The 24,764-nt window shown below is 43.9% G+C and overlaps 1 protein-coding gene across 1 annotated transcript in view; it reads right to left on the reverse strand.

Moving 5' to 3' along the window:
* Positions 1-1,343: 1,343 nt before the first annotated feature.
* CCDC3 (coiled-coil domain containing 3) overlaps positions 1,344-24,764 on the reverse strand; it is a 35,193-nt gene continuing 11,772 nt past the window's right edge. The window contains exon 3 of the mRNA XM_068189490.1: positions 1,344-3,480. Coding sequence (XP_068045591.1) covers positions 3,205-3,480 — 276 coding nt within the window. The 3' untranslated portion in view covers positions 1,344-3,204. The remainder of the gene's footprint in view (positions 3,481-24,764) is intronic.

A 24,764-nucleotide genomic window follows, 5' to 3' on the forward strand; every position in this document is an offset into this window, starting at 1 on the left:
ACTTTGTTCTATAAATATCCACCTTCAAAAAACCCCAGAAAATTCAGTTGTAAAGTCTAAAAACTCAAGGTGTTTTGGGGTGCAGATCACCATCTGAATTATCCATTTACACTCTGGTGAGACACACAAGTACTGCAAAAGTTGTGACAGAAATAGTACAAGAGGGATATGGTGATGGTTAAAAGGGGACAAGCCCTAAGAGAATGATTTCCCCTCTGCTGTTTCTTTCTGTCATTTCTCTTCTCTTCTCTTCTCTTCTCTTCTCTTCTCTTCTCTTCTCTTCTCTTCTCTTCTCTTCTCTTCTCTTCTCTTCTCTTCTCTTCTCTTCTCTTCTCTTCTCTTCTCTTCTCTTCTCTTCTCTTCTCTTCTCTGTCCTTCCTACAGTTACTCTGTCCTGTTACTATTAATTTTGCTCTTTCACTTCTTGTCATCCCCTGTATCCATCAGGAAAAATTTATTTGTCCACAAAAACATCCCCACAGTGAACACAGATGCCAAAAATCCCATCCTTGTCTCCAGTTGTGTCCAACTGCTCTATAAACCCCTAGCACTGGTCCTGCAGATGTTCTGGCAGCCTTCAAGCTCCTGATATGTTTTGGAAAAAGCAGATGTTACTAATTTGTAAAGCATCTTTGAACTTCTCAAGGGGGGCTGACACATTTTGTGTTGTTTCTAACCAAATAGGGATTTTTTTTTTGTCTTTCTGTTTTTTACCAGGATGGTTTTTGGGTTTCTATATCATCTCTTGCCAACCCATCCAGCTATGCCAACCTCCTCTTCATTTCTGCATCTCAGTCCCTCCCTCATAGCTTTTCAAGAGGAACATACTCAATCATGCCTTCCCATTACTCTTGGAAATGGCATGAAATTTTGCCCTTTTTGCAGGTCTCCAGATGAGCTGATCCCTGAAATTGCTATGGAGTGGGTCTAAAAATTATAGCACGTGTCAGGCAGGCCCTGTGTGATGTGTACCAGCCTGGGCAGACATAACTAAATTCCTCATTCCTCTTGTGTTTCCTGCATGTGCAGCCTTCCTGGTCACTCTCTGGATACTGTCACCAGCAGGGACAGGCAATCAATGCTGACACTTTAATGGCATTTTTACTGAGCTTTGACATCCCCCGTTACTTGTTGAGAGGGTTAACTTGTGACCTGATCTGACTGCTAGTCCTTATCTCTGGAAATGATCCAAACCCAAGCAGGAATGAAAGGGAAAAAACTTATAAGGAAATAACCTTTTTGGGTTTTGTACCCAGTGAGAACATTTTGGGTTGCATTTGGACTTTGCATTTGGGGAGGTTCTTTTTGTTTTCTTTGCAGAATAAACAAAATTCTCACAAAACTTACAAGGAGAACAAAATGTTTTACTTTTTTTTTTTTTTTAAGGAAGACAAAGTGGGAAACAGGAAGAAAATTCCAATCTTTTTGTCAAGAAACAAAAATACCAGCCAAAAGAAAAATATACTCAACACTGTGTTTGGAAAATCTGTAAGAATAGCAAAGGTGTAACTATATTAATTATACTTTCTCAGCTTTATACAAACACTTATAAAACATGAAGGAATACCAGAGGGAATATTTTTCTTAACAAAAAATTAAAACACAAGCTTTTAATACCTATCCCAGGAAAACCAGTTCATTTATTTAAACAGTAGCTTAGAAGCCAGAAAACAAAACAATAAAAAGTAGTTACTTTTCTATGGATTTAAATTTTGGAGTTAAAATCTCTTGGTGGCTTCTAGGGAAGCCTAAGTTCTGTAGTTATCCTCAGGAAACAGCTTTGCTGACTCCAGCAGAAAACAATTCAAATTGTGGTGATGTGGGAGGCGGAGCCTTTGAAACCAGTGGAGCTTGTGGAGGAGTCAGAATCTTAAAAAATGCCAATATTATTTCAAGAAGGAAAAAAAAAAAAAAGTATTTCCAAAAGGAGCAAAACTGGAAGGTAATGAGAGTCAGCTTCTGTGTTCTGCTTGGACTGAGGCTCACATTTGAAAGCTGATATGGGCTTTTCCAAGTGCAGGGATAGTTTCAAGCATTAACATTATCAGCCATGGATACTGATGCCTAAACCCACACTGCTTGAGCAGAAGTCAGTTTGTAAATGCCTAATAAAGGATATGATGGACTTTTCTTTTTTACGAGATAACCAAGAAACAGGTTTTACTTCATATTTTAAGAAATTAGACTATATCAAATGTGTAATAAAAATATTTTCTATAGGACTTTAAAATATATACATATATAAACTACCTAAATTTTTAATGCCCTGTTGATATTGATGTGGTCTCTACAGGTTTTAAATGTAAGTAAGTGAGGCTGCCCAGCAACCTCCATTATACCTCAGTGACTACAAAACTTGAAGCTTTGTCCACACTGTAACTTAAACCTGCTTGAGAATGGGATCTGAAATTGCCTGATCCAATACCCACTCATAGGCTAAGTCCACTCCTAACTGCAGGATTAGGTCTTAGACACAGTCCCAAAATGATGTGGTTTCCAACCCAGTTGGCTGACCAGTGATAAAGGCACCTGAGGAAGTTACTGAGAGCCTTGAGGCACTTCTTGGAAAAATAAAAGTTGTTATATATTCAATTTAGAATATTTAAAGATATATATAGGGACAGTCTTAAGACAATTTGAGCACATCCATATTTTGTGCTGAAGAGAGGCACAAACTGCCTGAGTCTTGGACATAGCCTATCCCCAGGCACTGGATATAGACTTCAGTCAAGCTCAAGCAAGGTTGAGAGCCTGAGGGTGATATGGGAGTGAAGGGCATTCATGCATTCATCCTTCCCACCACATTCATCTCTAGATCCCAAGCCTTTCTTGCCCAGCCCATGAGGAGGAGATAAACTGGCAGGAAGAGCTCCTATGTTAAGTGCCTGCAATGGCCCAGAGGTCTGGGCTGGCACTTCCATCAAAGACAACCTAAAACTGATGGTGGAGGTGGAAGTGGGTGAGAGAGGAGAAGCACAGATGACTGTCAGGCCCTGTGTCCACTGAGAACAGCAAGGACGTGGCTTTGGGCTGTGCCAAATCCAGCTGGCTTTCCTGCTTAATCTGGCACTGTGTCTAAAGCAAGTTCAGATTCATTTTCCATGCAAGGTTTGAAGCACAGCGTAGACAAGGTGTGAGGGCCAGACCCTGATCTAATGCAGACAAAACTTGCCACCACCATTGGCCTGAGCACTTACCCTTGCATTATACTTTCAGGTAGGTACCGTGGGAGTTCTCCTGCTTCAAAGAGTTAATATAGGGGATTTGGCCACCTGCAGAAGAAAGTTTCTCACTGAGCTTTCTGTTCACCAGCTCCATGTGCCTGGAGTTTTTCCTGGCTTGCCGGAGAGACCGCTTGACTTTCTTCACTCGATCTCGCAGCTGCTTGTTGCGCTTCTCCAGCGTCGCCACTTTCTGCTGCAGCTTCTTCACCCTGTCCTCCTCCTCAAACAGGGCCTTCTGCACCGAGGAGCACATGAGCTGTGGGGACAGCAGCAGGTGAGTTTCGCACAAAAAGTTACCATAGCAAAGGTTAATTCAGGCTTTGCAGAAAACACCTCACAGCTTTTCAAAAGCAGAATGCTTTTTCTGGGGAACTTTTACTTTGTTTTTATATCCTTTTAAGTAAAATCCTCTCTTTCACTTATGGATTTAGTGAATACCCAAAATTGTAGATCTTAATGATACCAGTGATTCAAAATTACTTTTATGAACTGTTTTGTCCAGTGCACAGAGGCTACATTAAGTTTATGGAGAAAGGCTGCCCTAATTCTGATACTAAACTGGAGTTCGGGTCAAGGGGTGTCACTTTTGGAAAATTCTAGTTTTGATTCAGCTAAGCAGCCCTTCAGAAACCCCAGATTCTGATAAGAGCCTGCCCTTTGCTCTTTATGTCAACATGTGAAATAAGGACAGCACCTGCCAAACACAGAGCTGGTTATTTTGCTTTTCCAAGTACAGAGGTGTCTTAAACACCTCATTCTATTGGCTTGTTTAAGATAAAACCCTAGAGGGTAAGATCTCAGCAATCTCTAGGAACATCCACCATCCCATAACTTAAACATAAGTTATTTAGGGGGTTATTGCCTGAAAACTGCCCCTCCCACTCTACCCAACTTACTGCAATATTGCCCCCTGAAGGGACATCAAGTTCTTGACGTTCGCTCATGCCAGTGGCTCTTAGATAGGAAATAAAAAAGAGAGGTGGTTTCAAAGGTGCTGCCCCCAAAGCATCACTAGAAGAACAGCTCACAGGGCATTTTCAAATCCACTAGGTTGGGTGATGGTACAGCTGCAAAACATCTGTTGGACAAGTGCTCATCTTCTACTACCTCATCCTGGGATGACCCAAAAGATCTCTCTTATCTCATGGGTGTGTTTATGGTCTCACTTGTTTCCTGTTTGTAGGTGCAGCAACAGGAGTGGGATGACAAACACTAGCTGAGGCTGCTGAGTAGTCAGTTCCCAACACACACCCTCACTCAGGATGGGATTCAGCTGCCTTCTCTTAAGCAGCTAAAAGTGAGACTTAAGTCTGGGCTCCTCTCTTTGCATTTCCCCTGTAGTGTCTGCAGGGAGACACACCCTTCTAGGGGCTGATTTGCACCTCCTAGGGCAGAGGGAAGAATCACCCTCTGAGCACAACTCTCTCCTTTTACTGACCACAAAGACACCAAGTTCCATTTTTTTCTACCTGGAACACATTTTCCAGGCAGAAAAAGAGGAGGTACCTGGAGCTCAAGGACAGCTCCACCAAAAAGTTTCTGATTTAGAAGATCCACATCAAAATCAATTTCTCCTCAGGTGCCTCCTGCTTTCTTTTTGCCCTACAAAAAACATCCTGAGATATTTTATTGTGCATGTGGGACTTTCATCTTGCTGCTGCACTGTGAGGACAGGCAGTGTATTCTGCTGGATTTATCTTCTAAATACATCTAGAAATTTCTTTATGTGTGTCAAGCACTCCTGGAGTCTGGATGGGCTTTCTCTGGCAGAACATTTGGAACAGACAGGGAATCTAAATAAACAAGTAAATCCTGACTGTGATGATGAAGGATTACATGTTTCTTTCCATCTTACTTTGTAGTATTTTCAACAACTGAAAGCTGGGGAGGGAGCCTGACTTGATGAATAACATTTCATTTGCTTTGGAAACCCCCAGCAGTGGGAAACCATGGCCAGTCAACACAAACACAGCAACTGCTTCCACTCCCTTGGAAGCTCTTGTTCCTTGTGCAAAAGCACTGCGGGGTTTTGCTAGATGGCAAATTCTTGCCCCAACTGTTCTCTCTCTAGGGCTCTTTTATAAATGCATGCTAGCGAGATGGGGAGCTCACAGAGAGAGGGCCAGAACTTGTGCTGAAAAGGAGAGAGTTTGGTTTTGATCACTGTTCAATCCGAGTGGTCTTTGAAAACAGCCAGCACATCTTGGCTTTTGTGCTTGCCAAACCCTTGCAAAACCACAAGCAGAGCACTTCTTGAATTTAAATCCCCATAAAGGAGGACACTGAGTTAGGGAAATATGATTGTTGGGAAGACATGAGGTGGAAACTCTACTTCACGAGGGATTTCCTGCATTTTCCGTGGATGCAGTGATAGGCATGGCCTATGCCAGAGTCCAGTGCAGAGGAACAAACACTCAATGCAGCTGAAGCGGGAGGTTGTGTGAACCCAACTGCCTTTCATCTGTCTGGGCTGGCTGATGGGGGAATAGCTGACATCAGGGATAGTATTATCCTCATCCAGAGACACACCCAAACATTTTGAGGTTGGTCCTTTGTCAGCAGAGGTAGACTTGCCCTACAGAGTCACTCAGAAACTTCTCAAACACTATCAAAAAGCTAACCAGTTCATTTGCTTATACTGTTTTTCTATAGTCCTCACTCTCCAGTCTGAAACACACAGTTAAGTGCTTAAATTATGTGGAGATATCCAGAGACATCTCGGGAACAGCACAGTTCTAAAAGACTGAGGTACTATCTGACATGCACAGCTTTGTTTGCCAATAGGGTAGGTGATAGGAAGAGCCTAACTTGATAACTCGATGCCTGCCTGCAACTGCAAGACTACCAGCTGGAAAACTTTGTTCCTTCTACATAGGGAAAAAATAACAAGGTGGAGTTCTCATTCTCACTGGCTGGTTACAAACAGCATTTTTCACAGGACTCTGCAGTGGGGAGGGTGATGATGATGGTGGTGGTGATGATGATGATGTTTAAGTGTGAGTGCTGTCCTGCCCTTGCTGTTATTGCTGTAGCTGTGATTCACCTGGCTGCAACCAAGTTATCCTCAAACTAGTGCTGAGAACTGTGTAACTGTGACAGCTGTGAGCTCAGCACAGCCTAGATAACCAACCCAACTGGTGAGAAGTTAACCAGTTCAAGTTGCTACTTGGATGCTTGGCAAATGAAGAGAAGGACTAGGAAATGGCTCCTTGGGCAAACCTTATAGGTAATTTTCCAAATTCCATTCAAAATTTGGATTCCCTAATGACCCTTAATTCAGAAGAGTTGTTTGGTCTGAAGATCAGTCTGCATGTCTGCTTGTTCCACAGTTTTGTTAGGAAGGCATCCTCAGCAGTGGTACACGCAAGTTCAGAGCAGTACCAGAGATGTAATGAGAAAGATAGCACAAGAGCCATACAGAGCCTCAGATCCTGAGGATCTGAGGACAGCCTACAGCTGTGAAACTGCATATTAAATCTATCTGAGTATGCGTCTGAGAGACAAATATACCGAGTTTGAAGTTTCACCATATCTAGGAGATATACAAAATCTGCCAAAGAATCAGCACTGTAATAACAGAATAGAATAGAATCACAGAATCATTGAGGTTGGAAAAGACCTCCAAGATCATCCAATCCAATCATTAACCTAACAAACTGATTTTGGATCATCACATTAGAGGCATGCAAATCCCTTACCAAACACCCTGAAGTGATATATGTACACACTTTTCTTATTGACAGACCTGCCTTGTAGAAGCTTGATTTGAGGGCACAATGGATAAAGGTGCCATGGATAAAGGTGTAATGGTAGTGTTCATCCACTACAAAATGTCCATAAGTGGTTGAAGTTAGTGTTACAGAGTTCAGGTCACTCAAAACACAACAGTGGCACCCAAGTCTTGCCTTTCACCTACCCAAGGGAGGGATGTTGGGTCCCGGCTGTCTCCTCATGCATGCTCCTTATGGCAACACTGCTAAAAAACACTGGAGTCCCACTACCTAAAAGTCTTTCCTGTGGGAGTGAGTGTGTTGCATGGAAAGAAAGATGAGGAATCAAAGAAGAGTGGGAGAGGTCTGGCAGAGGGGAGTATTGGGTTTGGGATGGAGTGACTTTACCTCCAGTTACTGGGATTTTTCAGCCAAGACTAACACTCGTGCTGAAGTGTGGAAAAGTCCCTGTCAGCGCTGTTAAAGCATCGTGTTGGGTGAAGTGGTGGGGGCATGGCAGCGCTGAGTTAAACCTTTGCTTGCTGCAGGAACAGCACTTTCAGAGGAACAGAACTGGGGTCCCAAGGACATATCCAACATCACTGGCGTTAAGGGAGATAAGCTGGGCATTTCACCCTAGGACCTCATATGCATCAGCAAGATGCACAGGACCTGGATGGAGAAAGAAATTGTTGTGGCTGTTGTTACCTTGCTGAATGCTGGGTCAGCATTTGCCACAGGAAATGTAATGTTTGTAATCTCCCCAGTTCATTCAAAATATTAGAGATGTGGATTTCTTTGGAGTATGAAGCACTGCCTACAGGAAGCCTCTTCCAGGCTACACATACCCCAAGGTGTCTCAGCACTGTTTTTCTTGCTCATTTCACTCCTCAGTGAAAGCAGATTTTCTCTTTAAGCTCCCTAGATGCAGCTAGTCAAGGGAAGTCATCTTTCCCAACAGCCATCAGAGAGAAATGGGCAGATCCTACAGGAGATATCTTGCCAGCCTTAGACACTTCCCTTAGGAGGGCCACCTTTGGAGACTCCTGCCTAGATAACTATCTCGGACGGGGATGGATGTCACCATGAGTCCCATCAAATGGCATCTGAATGGCACTGATTTTCCAGAGCAGGCTGCAAGGGCAGGATATAGACAATTTTCTTGGAGTTTGGAGAAACTTGCCCTGGAAACAGACCCAAATCCATGTCCATGGGCTCTTGGGGGTCTTTAAAAAGAACTTTGTTCTGACCCGCATCAAATCACTGCTTGGTGTGGAGGTATCTGAACTGCTGATGGCTCTCATCTGCAGTGGGTGTTGCTGGCATCCACTTCAAAACCCTGCACTTCTCCTTCAAACTCACAGCCCTTACACCCCTGCTCTGGCTGGGGGTGGTTTTACAGGCTGCAGGGTCATTACGGGGCACTTGAGAACTGGTGAAAAAAGCCTCAGCCATGGAGGTACCTGAAGAGAGGTCCCTGGCCCCAAAACCACACCTAGAGCTTGTCCTGAGGCATTGCTTTCTCCTGGCACTTGAAGCCCTGAAGCCTGAGAAGCTGCTGAGAGGATGGAAACAAAGATACCAAGTGACAGTCACACCAAGTCACCTCTGCCAGGATTGGAAATGGGGATGGGAATAACTTGTCACAGTCACTGCCAGTGCCCAGGAAGGGATCAACACCTTATTCCCTATACTTGTGAAGGAAAAAAGTCAGTGGGTTAGCAAGTATAGAAACCACACTAATCAAGACAAGAAAGGGGGGGGGAAAAGGTGTAGGGTATGAGCCAGACTGCCTACCACAGGCACCTCACTCGTGCCAAGTGAGCAGATAAGTCAGTCCTGACAGTAAATCCCTAAATTCCCTGCCCAGGCAGAGGGAGACAGAAGGTCTCCAGGAAGAGAAAAAATAAATCAAGAGGGTACGACCTCACTCTGGGGCATCTCCAAGTTCCTTCGCTCTGCTCAGTGACGGCGCAGCAGCCCGGGAGGCACACAAGGGCCAGCCCGCTGCTCTTCCCCGGCGCTGGGGCGGAGGGACGCCGCTCTCGCCTCGTTTCCTTGGAGCGCGTTCCCCCGAGCGGTTCGCCCCGCATGCCGCAGGAATGCGGCCGTGAACTGGGAGGGGAGCTGCAGGGAAGGCTCGGACTAAGCTGTTTAGCAGGAGCAGCCGAGCTCCTGCTGCTCCACTGAGCTCGGAGCTCAGCCCCACCTGCCCCATCCCTTGTGCCGTCTGCGTTTCCAGGAGCCTCCCAGCCTCAGCAGCGCTCCCAGCTCCCAGCAATGCGGACCCGCCGAGATGGCTCGGGGCTGGGGAAGCAGGGGGTCTTGGAGCCCTCACAGGGTTTACTCTGCCAGCCTCTTTGCTGAGGCTCACATCACCCTCCTCGGGCTCCCTGCACCAGAACTCCTCAGGCTGGCCAGCGGAGTGAGGAGCCGTGGGGTGGCACACGCCTCTACCGTGTACAAAAGCAGAGGCACCACTCCTGGCTCTCCTCCCCTGTTGCAGGGGCTGTACAGAGCTCATTGCATGGACAGCGAGCTCACAGGCTCTGCAGCACAGCTCTCTGCAAGGCAGAAACACAACCCAAGCAAATGCAGCATCTGCTTTTGTTCCTTATAGCAGCTGGTGTGTATTCCCAATACACCTCTGAGCTGTTCCTGGTCAGGAGCACACAAGGCAGGTCTGGATTGAGCTGCTCAGTTATAGGCAAATGATCCTGAATGTTAAAATGCACTACCCAGCTGAGCTTAAAGGAAAATGTTTTGAGGAAGGACAAACAAATTCTTTTCTCCATGGTTTTAACAAGCAAATGTGTGTTTAAGTCTACCTTACAAGACAAGTTGCTTCAGAGATTTCTGAATTTTGCTCTGCCTGAATGCTGAAAATGTCCAAATTACAGAGTCACTTTTGGGGGTTTATTTTGTTTTTCTCGGGTTTTTTTGGGTTGTTGTATATTTTTTGTTGGTTTTGGTGTTGTGGGTTTTTGGTTTTTTTTCTTGTCTCAGAGTAATTGCAGTCTTAGCAGGGCTTCAAAAGTCTCTGTGAGAGCCCTTTTTCTCCAACAATGTGTACAGAACCTTTCCATTACCACAGCTACCAAAGTTACCAAAACTTGCTATGCACTTTAATTTTCAAATTAGCTTTTTCCCGCCTAGTATTACTATTCTCACAACAAAACCAATTAGGTCTGAAATGCCTAAAACTACTTTGCTAATATACCTTACCCCAAGTGTATTGTTCTCTGACTGAAAGTTGCTGTATGACCATGTCTCCATCTAAACTTGTTTTACTTGGCTTGTATTTCAATAGGATTAGATCACCATTCCCCCCACACATACACACAAAGAACTAATTAAATACCAAGGAAGGAATAAAACCAGCAAGACCCAAAATTAAAGTGTATTGTGTCCTTCCTTCTCACTAATGGGAACTCAGGGAAATGAGAAAATGCTGATCAGAGCAGCACAGCATCTTATGACTTGCTCCTATTTATTGAAATTTTTGAATGAACTGACCTTTACCTTGTGTTACAACAGCTTCTAGAAACCTCCTTTATTTTAGTGTTCCTGTAAAGTACAGGGCATACACCTTATAGCACAGCAGCAGAGAGGAAAGTACAGTATATCCAAATATACCATCCCCAGATGCAGCTGAAGCTGAGAACCAGAATCAGATGGTGAAGAAAAATATTTATCCTTACCAGTATGAATTTGCATGAGAACAACACAGGTTTAAAGTAGTATTATACCTGGTTTGGGGTCTTTACATTAAGTATGAGTTACTTGAGTCTAATGTTTTACAACTTGTAGAGTTCCCTGCGAGTCCTGACAGAGGTGACTGATGTTTTGGTGTGGCAAGTGCTGCAGGGATGTCTGTAAGCTCAGGTTTACTTGAACATGGATGTAAAGGGTACAAAAGAGCAGGTGGGAGACATGGACTGTGGGAGAACAGGGGACATATGGAAACAAGGTTGATTAAGGTCTTAAGGAATTCAGAACCTCCTGGGGCCAAGGCCATGCCACACCTCCCTGTATCCCTCAGCCGGTTCAGAGTGCAAATGCTCAGCACCCACATCCTCTGTCACTGAGGAGGGAAGAACTGGGATCAGTAAATATATTATAAAATAAATGTTATGTAGAATATGAAGAGAACCTTTGTTTCTCTGTTACCTACAAGTCAAAATGGGGAAAGAGAGAAGCTGAGCAAATCCCAGCAGGCTGTGGGTGGATATTGGCAAATGGCCACAGCGTGACTGCAATGCACTAAACGCTGCCTCTCAAGAAAGCAAAGAAATGGACATTTACTGTAATTTGAGGCCATGTCTCCTCCCCAGACAATACATCATACCCAGGGGCATTTGTATGCACAGGGGGAGAGCCCATGCTGAGAAAGGCAAATGTTTAAAGTTAATGCAACATCTATAAAAGTCAAGTTCCCCTATAAATCCCTCTGCTCTGGATGTGTTGGCTTCACACTGCACACAAGCTGCTGCAGCTCAGCTGCCTTTACAAACAGATAGGATTTCCTTGGCTGAAGGCTCAGCTGGAAGCCCTGAGCATGCCCTGCTGCTGTGCACAGCTTCTGGATTTCAAAGAGAAATTGCAAGTGCCCCCGGGCAACCTGCTGCCCTATGGTGCCACTGGGGAGGGGCAATATTCACATCTCTCCTGAGCATCTATAGGAACTTCTGGAGACATTTAACTTCATTTTTCAAGTCTGGGTCCAGAAAAGCATGGGGACTGAAAAGGCCACACTCAGACTTGTATTTATCTGTGTTTGGTGGGTCCCTTGTGGTGGTCTTTGCATCACCCTGCTAAAATATGTAACCTCAGTCCTGGGTAGGAAACATTGGCTTTCTGATCTTTTTCTACAGTCTTAGCAGAGACAGAAATTCCTCTGGAGGATGAGTCAGAGGAACTAATTTAGAGCAGGGAATCAGGCACTAAAACTGAGTTGACTAGTACGGAAACAACTCCAGCACAGTGCTTACGCACACAGTGGAAATGCCCCTGTCATGGCAGGAGCAGGACAAGAGGCTCTAATGAAGCCTTTCCCTGCAAGCAGTAAGGGATTAGTGAAACCCGCATGGAAATGACGGCAGCAGCACTGAAGTCAGGCAGGGTGAAACACACGGGCTTGACAAAAGGCATCTGCATCTGCTCCTGAGCTGCTCTGCAAGCCCAGAGCAAAGAGGAGACCTCAGCAAGGAGCTGTTGGCTGTGCCCCATGCCAGCAGCCTCGGGAGAGGTGACCGAGCCAGCAGGGCTGAGGACCAGGTCCAGCCCTCATTCAAGCACAGAAGTGCCACCAGTTGCCACGGTGTGAAGTGGAAAAGCCTTTGTGAGGTTGAAGAAGCAAAGACAAAGGGAAGGATAAACAAACATCTGTGATCTGCAGGAGCTCTCTGACTAATGTCAGTGCTGAGAAAGGGACCAAATGCCTGAGAGACTGATCAGCAGCTCTGAACAAGAAGGTCCAAGCACTAACATCTGGCTGACGAGAGCTCGCTGCTACTCACAGATATTCCTGTCCCACCAGGCAGCCCAGAGCAGCCTGTCCACAGCTCCGGCTGCTGCGTGGGCTCTAAATCCTGAAAGGGCCCCAGACCACCCTGGGTGAGATAAATGGGCAACAGGCTACTCTGAAGATGGCAGGATTTGGCAAATAGGCAGTTTTCAATGTGGCAAGATGTGGTATTTAGGGGAACACCCTCCTGCTTGCCAGTGCTCAGGTGGCCCTACGCATTTGGGGCATTAATGACTGTTTCTATAGGAGACAAAAGCTGTTTTCACTCTGGTACAATTCCTCAGATCAGGTTCTCTTCCTGGGCTGGTATTTCAATTCTCAACAGAAATACAGGGTCAGGGAAATACAGGGTCATATTTGAAATCCAATGTCATATTCAGTGGCTAAAATCTCTCCCTGCTGCTTTGCTGCATTTCATACAGACACAGAAGCACCAGAAACTCTCAGCAAGTGCTGCACAACTTACTGCCTTATACAGAGAAAAGATTTTCACACAGGGCTGGCTACAATGCCTGCAGAAAATAAGGTCATAAGGGAAGCATGAGTCAGGCCTCCCCATACACACAAGCCTGGAGCACTCTTTCCAGCCTGATTTCAGAAGAAGGAGGATTGCAGCCACAGTTACACAGGACAAAATGCTCACAGGGCTGGTGGATGCCCTGTGGCAAACTCTTCCCTCCAAGCATCTAAATTATAGAGCACACACCCCACTGCTGGTTAATGTTGCAGTGGTGGCTCTCGACTGTTTAATCCTATGTTAATAATTGTGCTGGAGAGAGATAATTACATAGCAAGTGCCACACCACTGCACAGAGCTACAGTTCAATCACACACTACCTTGGGGTTTGGCTCTTCTGTGAATAACTGCACTGAGGTCTGAAAATCTCATAATATCCTGCTGTCATGTCTTTTTACCTGTAAAATCTGCTATTGTTCCTTGCCAAATACTTAGGGATGTGCAGTAAATGCTTCCCTCTGCAAGTCTGTGTTACTGTTTGTGTACGCACAGTCTTTAAACATGATTATGAAATTAATTTTCTCTATCAGTCCAAAATTCTTCTGTGGAATTTGTTATGATTTTCCCATATTTCTATGACACAGAAGTTATCTGTACTTTCACCAGCTTTGTATTGCATAACTTCAGCAATAGCAAGGGCCAGGGCAATGGACAGCCTTGAAGAGCAGATGATCTGGATTGCTTGACACCCCGCCTGCAGTAGCAATCAATCAGAGTACCCACACCAGTCACCATCCATACAACTCCACAAAAATTGCATAACATCACAGAACTGAAAAAAAAAAAACCAAAACAACAAAAAAAAAAAAAAAAAAGGCAAACCCACTCTGAGGAAGTCAGGACCTGGGCTCCAGTCTAGTCCCATAATTAGGACACTTGCCCTGTCTTTTGGCAATGATAATGTTGGAAGAACAAAACCTCTATCATTCTGAGCTGTGTGATCTGAACAGCTTGTTCTCATTGAGCAACATGTGCACTTCACACCTCATCAAAGAGGGCAGATAAAATGCTCATCCTAATCAGAGGAACATCTCCCCTCCATTGAGGGCAATAACCAGTTAGGGGCGAGTAGGTCCAGTAAATAGCTTCCCTGTGCTTCCATTCCTTGTCTCCAAAAAATGGGGATTACAGAACAACTGTGATTTATAGAGTTTCTGAGTCATTGTAACCTAATCCAGAAAGGTCTGAATAGTGTGTATGGGACAGGAGCAATAGCAGAGCCAGGACTCGTGGGCAGATACTTCACGTGCATGCAGAATGGCCACAGTGCTTCTCTGTGCAAATTCAGAGCATGAGCCCAGAAACCATGTTTTTCCTTAGGTGCTGGTAGGCATTGCCCATAACTGCAGCTTTGTCTCCTGCAATCTGGAAACATATTGTTCAGTAAGGATCCTGGACAAATTGCCCATCACTGAACCATGTGATTGATTGAACTTTCAATATTGAGGGATTTAGTCAATACAAGTTTGCAATACAAAAACTGTATTTTTCTGTGTCACTGATCAAGGCATTTAAGTCTACATTATCCAAGAAGGGGAAAATCCTGGCTTTGTGAACATGGCTTAGATATGGCTCAGATACATGAGCAATGTCCATGGTCCCAAGACCAAGGTTTCAAATATGATCAAAGGGACACCTTCTAGCAACTGCCTTTATTGGGTCATGGAAAACAAACCAAACCATTCCTTAGGCACCATTCACCAACAAAATGGGTGTGAGTGGTTAGGCAACCATGTGGTAATGGTCATTCCTCTTACTATTCTGGACCTAGGGATCAGTAAGCAAGCAGAAAAGCCAGCAGAAGAATACACGAGGGGTTTTTACTGGAATGGAAGAAAACTTTTATTCTCACTCATTACCTGGGTCAGAAATCAATGGGAGTGTGAGCTAATCTGGAAGAGCACAGCAAGAACATGGCACTAAGCCTCTGGAGGGAATGGTAAAGACCCTTTCCTGCAGATATTTGAGGCCTTTCTTCATCAGCCAGATGTGGTTTGGGGTTAGTACATGTAAAGTGCAACACAAACTCAGCTGATAAGACTGGATGACCAATTTGTTTAATCTGAGCCCCATCCAGGTGATCTCTCAGTTCTGCCTCACTTTGTTTAATCCTGTTAGTAAGTACATCCCTGTACTGGCATACAGCACCTACACTTCTTGTGGCAGTCAGTGTTACTGAAAGTCAATCAAACTGACGATTTATCCTGATATTTGTGAGGCATTTCAAGTGAAGAAAAATAAACAGAAAAAAAAAATCCTAATAAATTGCATAATTCCAAATGTTTTTCCTTCCATATTCTCCCCACCCTAGAGACTCTGCCACTTAGTAACATTTCTTTATTTAATCCCTTCCTAAAATACCCTTTTACCATTGAGAACTTTGCAACTGTTTGGGAGTGGGCCGAGTTGTTTGCTGTTTTGATGGAAAGAGAGAAACTAAATTATTTCCTGGCTGAGATTTATGCGTCAAGATTTAGCTTGCAGCCAGACTTTTTTAGCCAAGTTATAAAATCTGAAGATAATTCCAGCTCTCATCGTCAGTGACTTTTAAGAAGCAATTCAGGATATGTGCAGGATTAAAAGGAAACTTCTCACCATGGAGGTTTTCATGGAAATGAAGAGACACATTCCTGCACAGAAGGAAAGGGCAGGAACATATGTCAGCCTAAACGGAGCTGTCAGAAAGCAGAATCCCAGCTTACTAAAAACTCATGAAAATGTTGATGAACCCGTGCTTTTTTAATGCTTTGTATGCAAACTGAGAGTGAAGCAGAGGTTGCCTGTGGACAAAACAAAGCTGAGTTTTGCTTGAGACATCAGGCTTTTGGAAACTTAAGAGCAAATGCCTTGATGTGATACTGTAAAGATGCTCCTGATCTCCTGAGATTATTCAGTTCAATGCTGGTCAGCTGGAAGGTATGATGGTCATGTTTTCTACCAAAAGGACACAGAAATGCCTCACTAAGCCATGGATAATGTTGTACTTCTCCACATTTTCTGTCACATTTTCCATGCCAGACCCTGATGGGTTGACCCACGTCTGAACAGTAAAGTGGCCAGAGCAGGTGGACAGGCTTAAATGAAAGAATAGAGAGGAAGAAGAGACAAGTAACTGAAAGTTCCAGAAACCCACAGTGAGACATGTGTGCCTAAACATCAAGATCTCAAGTGAGACACCCCAAAAAGGCTTGCACTGTTGGCTGCATCAATTTGAACGAGAGGAATGCATCTGTAGACTGAAGCTCTAGATGTGTTTGGAGTGAGCAGACAGACAGGGAAAGGGTTCAGAAGGTGTATGAAGGACCAGCTGTGGATCCCTCATGTTCCCATTAGGAGCTCGTGCACATCATACAGGTATCTGGAGCAGTCTGGCTGTGATTCTTCCAGGAGGAATCCACTCATTGTGCAGCAAAACTTTTCGGTGAACTGAACCAACAGTTGTCAAGCAAAATCACATGTCTCCTACTCACCAGATTCATTCCCTGTCATGATGGAGATTGCACTGATTTGACACATCTGGCAAGTTAAGACAGCTCTTGTTCCCTCAGGTGCTTTGCCTGAGCTCCGTGGCTTGGGAAACTTCAAACAGGAGACCTCACAACCATTGCAAAGCCTGCAATGCAACTGGTTTCACATTTGCCTCTCATCCTTCCTGATGGGCCAGCTCCAGGCTCTGGAGGTGTTTCACTGGGCTGATGGAGGCCCCTCGCAACTCAGCTGAGGTCAGGAGGTGGGGATGCATGTGCCTTGCAGCTCTGGGATTGTGAAATCCAATTATAACTCAGAAGCAGCAGCTAGTGGCTTCCCAGAGCCATCTCCTACCACAGCTCACTACGTTTCCCTCCCTGAAGTTCCTCTAGAAGGCTCAAGCAAGGACAAAGCTGGCTGAGCTCTAAATCAACTCACCTATTTCCTGCCACTTGGTGCACTGCAAATCTTTACTGGTGCTGACATCCATGATCTCCCAAATCCCACATTTTTTAAGAACAGTTGAACCAGCAAGTACTGGGAGAACACTGAGCCTGTGAAGCCACCTTGGCTGTCTGTCAATGTCTTTTTGGCTGTCTTCAGTGTCTTCTGGAAAGATCCTAATGCAACACAGACATTCATGATATGTTTGCACTTGCAGCTAAGTGCTGGCTGCAATTGAGCTTGTCTGTAATGAGCTCTCTCCACAATACCACACATGAAATACAGACAGAGAGACAGGCATATTGGTTTCAGAGTTACATGGGAAGGAAGGCAGATGCCTAGCCGCAAAAAGAGCTCAGTAGATACAAGGACATTGCCTCCCAGCTCTGCTAATCACTGCCCATGCCTTAAAGACAGGTAATAATTATTTAGACACTCCAGTTCAGAAGTGAGCTCCTAAGATACAACCAGAACAACTGTGAGGATGGAGCTGGATTGAGTTCCACAGATGTTCAGATCCACTAAAAAACATCAAGAAATGTGGCTGACCTTTTGTTTTGGGGGCTGGAGAGTGACAGACCAGAGAAGATGTTTTGCTATGGACTCAAGGATGTGAGTCCAAGACTTGCTTACATGGCCAGGCAGCAATTTGAATATAGCAACAGAAAGGAGAAAAAAGGTAATGTGGTAGGAGCTAAAGAAGCTGCCATCTGTCCAACAGCTCATGACAGCTTAGTCTTGTCTTTTGGAGTCAGTGGCGTCATTGCTGGGAAGGTGTAAACTCATGTTTTACGTTAATGACTTAAATACTTAAATTTAATGAAGACTGTTGAAAATGCATGTCACATCCTTTGATTGCTGAGGGAATAATTCCCAGGTATTTCAAAGCTTAATTATTCAAAAAACTTTTCAGTCAATTAGAACCAATGCATATGTAACAATAATAAAGAAACACAAAAATTATAGGCATAATTCAACTTAAGCATCAGTTGATCCAATTACTGGGCTCAGCCCCCAAAGTTCAGGTGAAAGATCTCACAAGCAATATTCCACCTCTACCACTTCTCAAAGTAGACCAATAACCTAAACTAACAAAGCTACTTTCATCCAAAAAATTCTGAATGTGGCTTCGTATTTCAAACTCACTTATTACTTTGCTTTCTATGTATAACTCGTAGTTTGTGAGAGCTGTACAAAACCACATAAAAGGGAAGAGGAAAAGGGAGGGGTGCTATAATAAATTCTGCATTACCTGAGAAGATAGGTAAGTGTCTTCTCATGCCAGCTCCCCTTGGTGTTAAATTGCAGGAAGGGTTCATATGCAGTTATAACCTCATTGATTCTCAGCTGAGTTTTGAATCTTGGGTGGTGACACAGTGGTTACAATTGTGGGTTGACTTTTAAAATGTGGTTAAATTACAATAAAGTTACAGTAATGGCCATGACAAAGAACGTCTGTAGCAACCACAAATGAGCACTCCTCAATTTTCACCCTGAGTGTCTGTCAGGAGTTTTACCACTGCAGGCATTACAGCTCACAAGTAATTCTCACACAGCATCTGCAAACTTGCAGAAGCTCGGAGGAAGTTCTGCTCAGCTCAGACAACTTACAATCAGTTCACTGTTACAGATTGTCCATGTCTTCCAGGGCAATACAGAGTTGTGAGGCACTTTCACTCCTTGTAGCCAGCTGGGTCAAGAGCTTCCTGAAGGCTACCCCAAAAATCTGTTTCCCTGTTTCATTGGGACCAAAAAAACCAACCCTGCAGCAGCTGTGAGAAGATGCTATTCCATCATTTCAACAGCTTTCAACAGCTGCTGGACACCTCTGAGCACAGCCTGCAGCAGCAGGGCCAGCGTGAGGCATCACTGTGTCCCAGCAGGTCAGCAGTGTGCTGCAGATCTCCATCTCCTTCCTGCTCCTTTTCAAACTCCAGCGTGTCAGCTGAGTTGAACCGCTTTCCTGGATGCCTTCCCACTTCCTCAGTACTTCAGCAAACAGCACTAAGAGTGTGAAAGGGCTCAGTGCACATCTTTGAAGGAACCCAGGCCTGACAAGCTCTTCTTGGCTGTCACTCTGTGTCAGAGATATATTTGCCTTTGTTTTCCCCTTGATTTTAAAGCTGCTTTATAGTGTGTTTCACTGCATTTGATGGTGAACTTTAAAAGGCTCCATAGAACAATGCTTTTTCTCACCCTGACTCCTCAGCTATAGTAGAAATTGTGCCTTGGACAGCTTCTGACCCTCTTCTCAAGGCTGCTTCTTACTCACTCCTGTGGTTCAGATTTCTTTGTAAACATGGCTGTACATGATTTCTTGTGACCCACAGAGAGGGAAATCCCCAAGAATGGGCTTTGGGGCAGGGACACTGAATTCTTCATTATATGTAATATAGTCCCAAACACCACATTTTCTGTCAGCCAAACTAGAAAATAACATGCTGTCCACTTTGGGGCAGGGACACTGAATTCTTCATTATATGTAATATAGTCCCAAACACCACATTTTCTGTCAGCCATACTAGAAAATAACATGCTGTCTGCTATGAGGCAATGAGGGCAACAAGAATCGGTTCTCTTTAAACCAGATTATATCAAACTTCCTGTGTAAAATTGTTGGAAGTCATTCCTTTTGACTTCCAACTCAGCGAGTGCATATCTATCTTAGAAAAGAGTTCCAACCTCTTTTTCAGTGATAGAAAATCTATCATGACCCCTGGCAAACTAAAGATTAATGATCTACTTCACTTCAAAAAACCACTGTATTTATGTTGGGTTATATGGACACAGATTGCTGCCAGTTTCAAGCTGCAGGTCAAAAAATAACAGTATTTAAGGCAGAATAGTTCTGGTTTGGTTTCTAAGTCAGGAAATCCTTGCTGTAATTGCAGTCTCCCAGGTAAGACACACTTCCCCCCTGTGCTCTCACCCAGACCACATCCAGGTGTTTGAGGAGGTTCTACTTTCCTCTTAGAGAAACACAGTGGCCTCTAGCAATGGCTAATTACCACTCTGCTGATTGACAAAGTGCCAAGGAGTGAGCGCTGCTGCCTCCATAACCGATAATTACATTTTTGTCAGGCTGCCAAGGTCCTCACACACACCTGCACGCTGCCCACACAGTTGTTACGAAGAGATTTATAATAATTAATTGTAACATTCCTATCACGCATCTCCCCACCCGCTTCCAGCAGCGACATGTAAATCCAGCCATGAGCATGTCTAATTTCCTCTCCTTGTTAACCTTAGAGTAAAGCCAGTTAAGAACATCTTCTGTTTGCATCCTTTGAAGCCTTGAGTAATTTTTTTTCCTGACATCTTAATTCAATTCTAGGTGAGGAATCACACTTTTTTCTCTTCTCCTTCTATTTTACTATGGTTATTTGTTCACGCCTTCCTGACTAGTCTAGACAGCCCTACCACTTATGATTTTCCCAAGGTGGATTCTTTCCAAACAGTACAGCTCTCCTCCCACAGAACATGGGCCAAGCTTCACAAAACCAAACCTCTTCCCACGGATCACCATTTCCCCAGCTAGCAATTGACTTCCAAAACTGAAGAGGTAGGAACTAAAGAGCATGCAAGATATTCATCACCTACGGGATTCTTCTCAATTTCCAAAGGCATCTACTGTCCATGTAGCATCCCATCAAGCTGCATCCCTCATTTCTACCCCCTCCCTACTTCATGCTCACCCTTGGAACCTCCCAATTTGCTAACACTGATGAGCCCCTGTTGCAATCCTTGCTTTGCTGCTTTTCATGCTTCCCTTTTTGGAAAGGAAAAAGCCCCATTGAAATTTTCCTTCTCCCTGATTTGCTTCTAATCTGTTTTGCATTTTATTCTTTCTTTTTCTTTCTTTTTTTTTTTTTCCGTACCATGTTCTGTTTTTACATCCTTCTCAGTTTTCACTTTCTCTCACAGGTTGCTGGCACTCTTGACATTCATCTGCACTTAATCTTCTTGGGGTTAAGTCTTACACACAAATATTTGCTTTCCCTGTTGGCACTTCCAACAGTCTAGGCAAAACTTTGAAATTTCCCTGTGGCAATAGCAGTGGGAGGTCCCAGACAGCCAGGGAAGGGGCTTTACTCCCTCTTTTCTCAAGGACTTGCATTGCAGAGTGTGAGCAGTAGCTGATTCCTATCCAGGATAGGGGAGGAACAACCTTCTCTGAGGCTCAGACATTAAGCTTGATCTGTAATTTTGAGTCCTGTTCTGTGAGAGGGTGGAGGGTAAAGGTCTATACAACCATGAATGCTATGAAGGGAGGAAATCGAGACTGACAACATCTTCCAGCAGAAGAACTGGGAGTATCAGATAATAAAGTAGGAAACGGGTTGAAGGCAGTCCAAAAGTTGGAAATCAAATCAAAAAGGCAATCAAATTCTCAAGAGAAGGCTGGACAACTTTACGGGAGATAAATTGACTGGATGTCACTGAATATAAAGAAATAAATAAATACATGGAAATTACTTCACCACAGAGACTTCATCACCTGAAAACACTGGAGAATGGGAGAGCAACAGCTAGAACTCTCTTCCGATATTCTTCCATGGATACCTGACTTAGGTATCTCTCAGCATACTGTGGGTCTTCGGATGGGGACAGGGGAGAACACTGACAGTCTTTTACTTTACTTCCTCAGAAAACTGTCATTTTGCACCAGTTCAGGACTTCTGACGATAAAGCACCTAACGCAAGGACTCCTGTACCGCACTCTGCTGTTGGCTGAAGCCCTTCAGAATGTTGTAGGCAATGAAATTCAATCTTTGCTCACATTTTAAGATCAATACTGAAGTAGACAAGCTCCTTAACTCCATTCAACTAATACTTAAATACATCCAACTAAGAAGCCAATCCAAAGCCAGAATATTTATCATGAAATGCATAGAAAAACATGTTCAGAGTCACATCTACAGTGTATACTTGAAGTTCAAATAGAAAAAGCCCTAAAATCAATTTTGAAGTAATTCAAACAGCCCCATGACAGCTCCAATAATGTTGACTGCATAAGAAAGATTTTTCCAGTTGTTCTACAAGCTTTAGAGTTAAAGGCTTTCTGTGTCAGAGACAATGTTCCCTTTTGGTAGAGTATTGATAACATATGTGTCCTCTCCTTTTTTTTTTTCCTTTTCCTAACATCATTTTTAAAAATGGGGTTTTTATTTCTTTTACACATTTTGCACAATTTTCTAAATCAGTCCGTGACTGACCGCAGACCTTAAAAAGGGGAGGACAGAGGTTTCAGAATTTCAAAACACAAGGAATTGCTTTTAAGCAATTTAGAAGATTGGATTTAAATCCACAAAACAAAACTCTACATCCTTCATGCACTCAGTAAATTTTATCCAAAAGGCTTTATAAGCTAAAGACTACAAAATGCATCATAAGCTCCAGCCAAATTCAAGCCACCTGCTCCACACAGCAACAGATACAGAAGGAGGACTCCAGGCATGCTGCAGTGCTTGATTCAAGCTCTGGACTTTTCCTCATCCACTGAATCTAACCTGGAACTGCTATATCCAGAAAAAGAAGCTAATGAGACAGAGCCATAGTGGTGGTCAAGGTGTTGTGGCATAAATGGCCCAGGACCACATCAGTCTCTTTTAGACACAAATAAGTTCATATGTGGCCAAGGGCAGATCACGATGTGAGCTCAAATGACCTCCGTTCTTGCAATTAATACGTTGTCTTTGCCCCAAAGGCCAGCAGAACCTGAAAACAGTTATTTGTAGGGCTAATGTTCAGTGGGTGCAGCATTAGGAGATCTTTCCACTCTCATATTGTGCTGGGCACGGATTTCCAAATCCCTGTGCTGCTCTAGGAGTCAGGAATACTGACTGGAGATAAAACAAAAAGGAAAATAAGAAAAATAAGAAAAAAAGAAGGAAGGAAGAAAGAAGGAAGAAAGAAGGAAGAAGAAGAAGGAAGAAGAAGAAGGAAGAAGAAGGAAGAAGGAAGAAGAAGGAGGAAGAAGGAGGAAGAAGGAGGAAGAAGGAGGAAGAAGGAGGAAGAAGGAGGAAGAAGGAGGAAGAAGGAGGAAGAGGAAGAAGAGGAAGAAGAGGAAGAAGAAGAGGAAGAGGAAGAAGAGGAAGAGGAAGAAGAGGAAGAGGAAGAGGAAGAGGAAGAAGAGGAAGAAGAGGAAGAAGAGGAAGAAGAGGAAGAAGAGGAAGAAGAGGAAGAAGAGGAAGAAGAGGAAGAAGAGGAAGAAGAGGAAGAAGAGGAAGAAGAGGAAGAAGAGGAAGAAGAGGAAGAAGAGGAAGAAGAGGAAGAAGAAGAGAAAGAAGAGAAAGAAGAAAGAAGAAAGAAGAAAGAAGAAAAAAGGAGAAATAAGGAAAAGGAAAAAGAAAAGGAAAAGGAAAAAAAGGAAAAGGAAAAGGAGAAGGAAAAGGAAAAAAGGAAAAGGAAAAGGAAAAGGAAAAGGAAAAGGGAAAAGGGAAATTTCCCAGGACTTGGAAAAAGAACACTACATCTGATAAATAATGAGAGCAAATATTAACACTTCAATAGCCACGTTCCCAGCTCAATAGCTATGTGGTTGAGGCTGCCCCAGGACACTGCCAATGTGTATGTTAATGTTTAAAGATACATGTGGGCTTAGGAGCAGATTAAAATACACAACAAGCCCTGGGCAAGCCTGAGATTTCTCCATTTCAAAACATAGGAAATGCTGTAAATACCATAGCAAATGCAATTAGCAGAGCGTGATAAACACCACTTCGTTAGCAGAGACCACAGGAGGCTTCTCCTGTTTCAGAGTTTCTGACAATGAGCAGGACCAGAGGCTGATCCTGAAGTCCAGACACAGAACAGGCAAGCAAATGCCTCAGGCATGCCTCCAGTCCGGGATTTTGTTTTTAGCCCTTCTCTGGCCTGATGCCTTGATGGAAGGGGTCTGCTCCTTCATATCCTTGACATATGTAATGTATTTCTTGAGCAATAACTGTAAGGACAGGACATGTTCCAGCAGCTCCAGAGTGCCATTGATTTGGAAGCACCAGGACATTTCCCATCAGTAGCTCAGCTGCTTTCAGACATGGGTTAAATGTAGGAGGATTTTGTCACTGGATGTGGTTTCAAGCCATTTTTCTTATGGCAGGCATAACAAAGTATTGTTTCCAGGACACATTTAGTCAATGATTCTACACCTTTGGGAAAAGAATCAAGAATCACATTTGTTCCTCTGCCCTTTGAAACCAAGACTTAAGAAAACACAGGCTCAATTAGAATTTCGAGGGACAGATCGTGAAGTGTTCACTCAACTCAAACAAAACATGCCTGAGCCTAAAATGTGTAAAAGGAAAAAACCCAAATCATTGATGGTAGTAACAACCCTTCTGCAGAGTCTTCTTAAAAGTTATTTTTTTCCAATCCTCAGAGACTTTTCACAACACCAGCATTCATGTCCAGCATGGCACAGAGAACTTGGAAGTGGTTTTTAGAAAAATTCACCTCCAGGTTGTCTTTTTGAGTCCAGTTGATGAAGATGGGCTTTAGATGCTACCTGGTACCTCCTGGAGCTGCTCAGCTATAGAGTGGGGGACATAAACCCTCTCTAGACAGAGCAGCACAGACATCCAGCTTGAAGAGTGACAGGACAGGGACAGGAGGCCCTGAAAACCTATACAGCCCCTCCCAGAACCATGTCATGAGCCATGCAGTGGCTCTTCCTCTTCCTCCAGAGGCAGGCAGCCAGAGAATGTCTTCTTCTGACCCACCTCAATCACCCAGCTAGACCCATGCTTTGCAAATAATGGAGATTTTACCACATCAGTGGGCCACACATTTTGGCGGTTTATTTCTTCATTTCCTATTCCCATGAGTTATTTTAATTTTCTCTCATTTACATTGTTATTTTTTTCTTTGTCTCT

This window comes from Anomalospiza imberbis, chromosome 5, assembly GCF_031753505.1.
Source record: "Anomalospiza imberbis isolate Cuckoo-Finch-1a 21T00152 chromosome 5, ASM3175350v1, whole genome shotgun sequence".
In the NCBI taxonomy this organism is placed as follows: Eukaryota; Metazoa; Chordata; class Aves; order Passeriformes; family Viduidae; genus Anomalospiza; species Anomalospiza imberbis.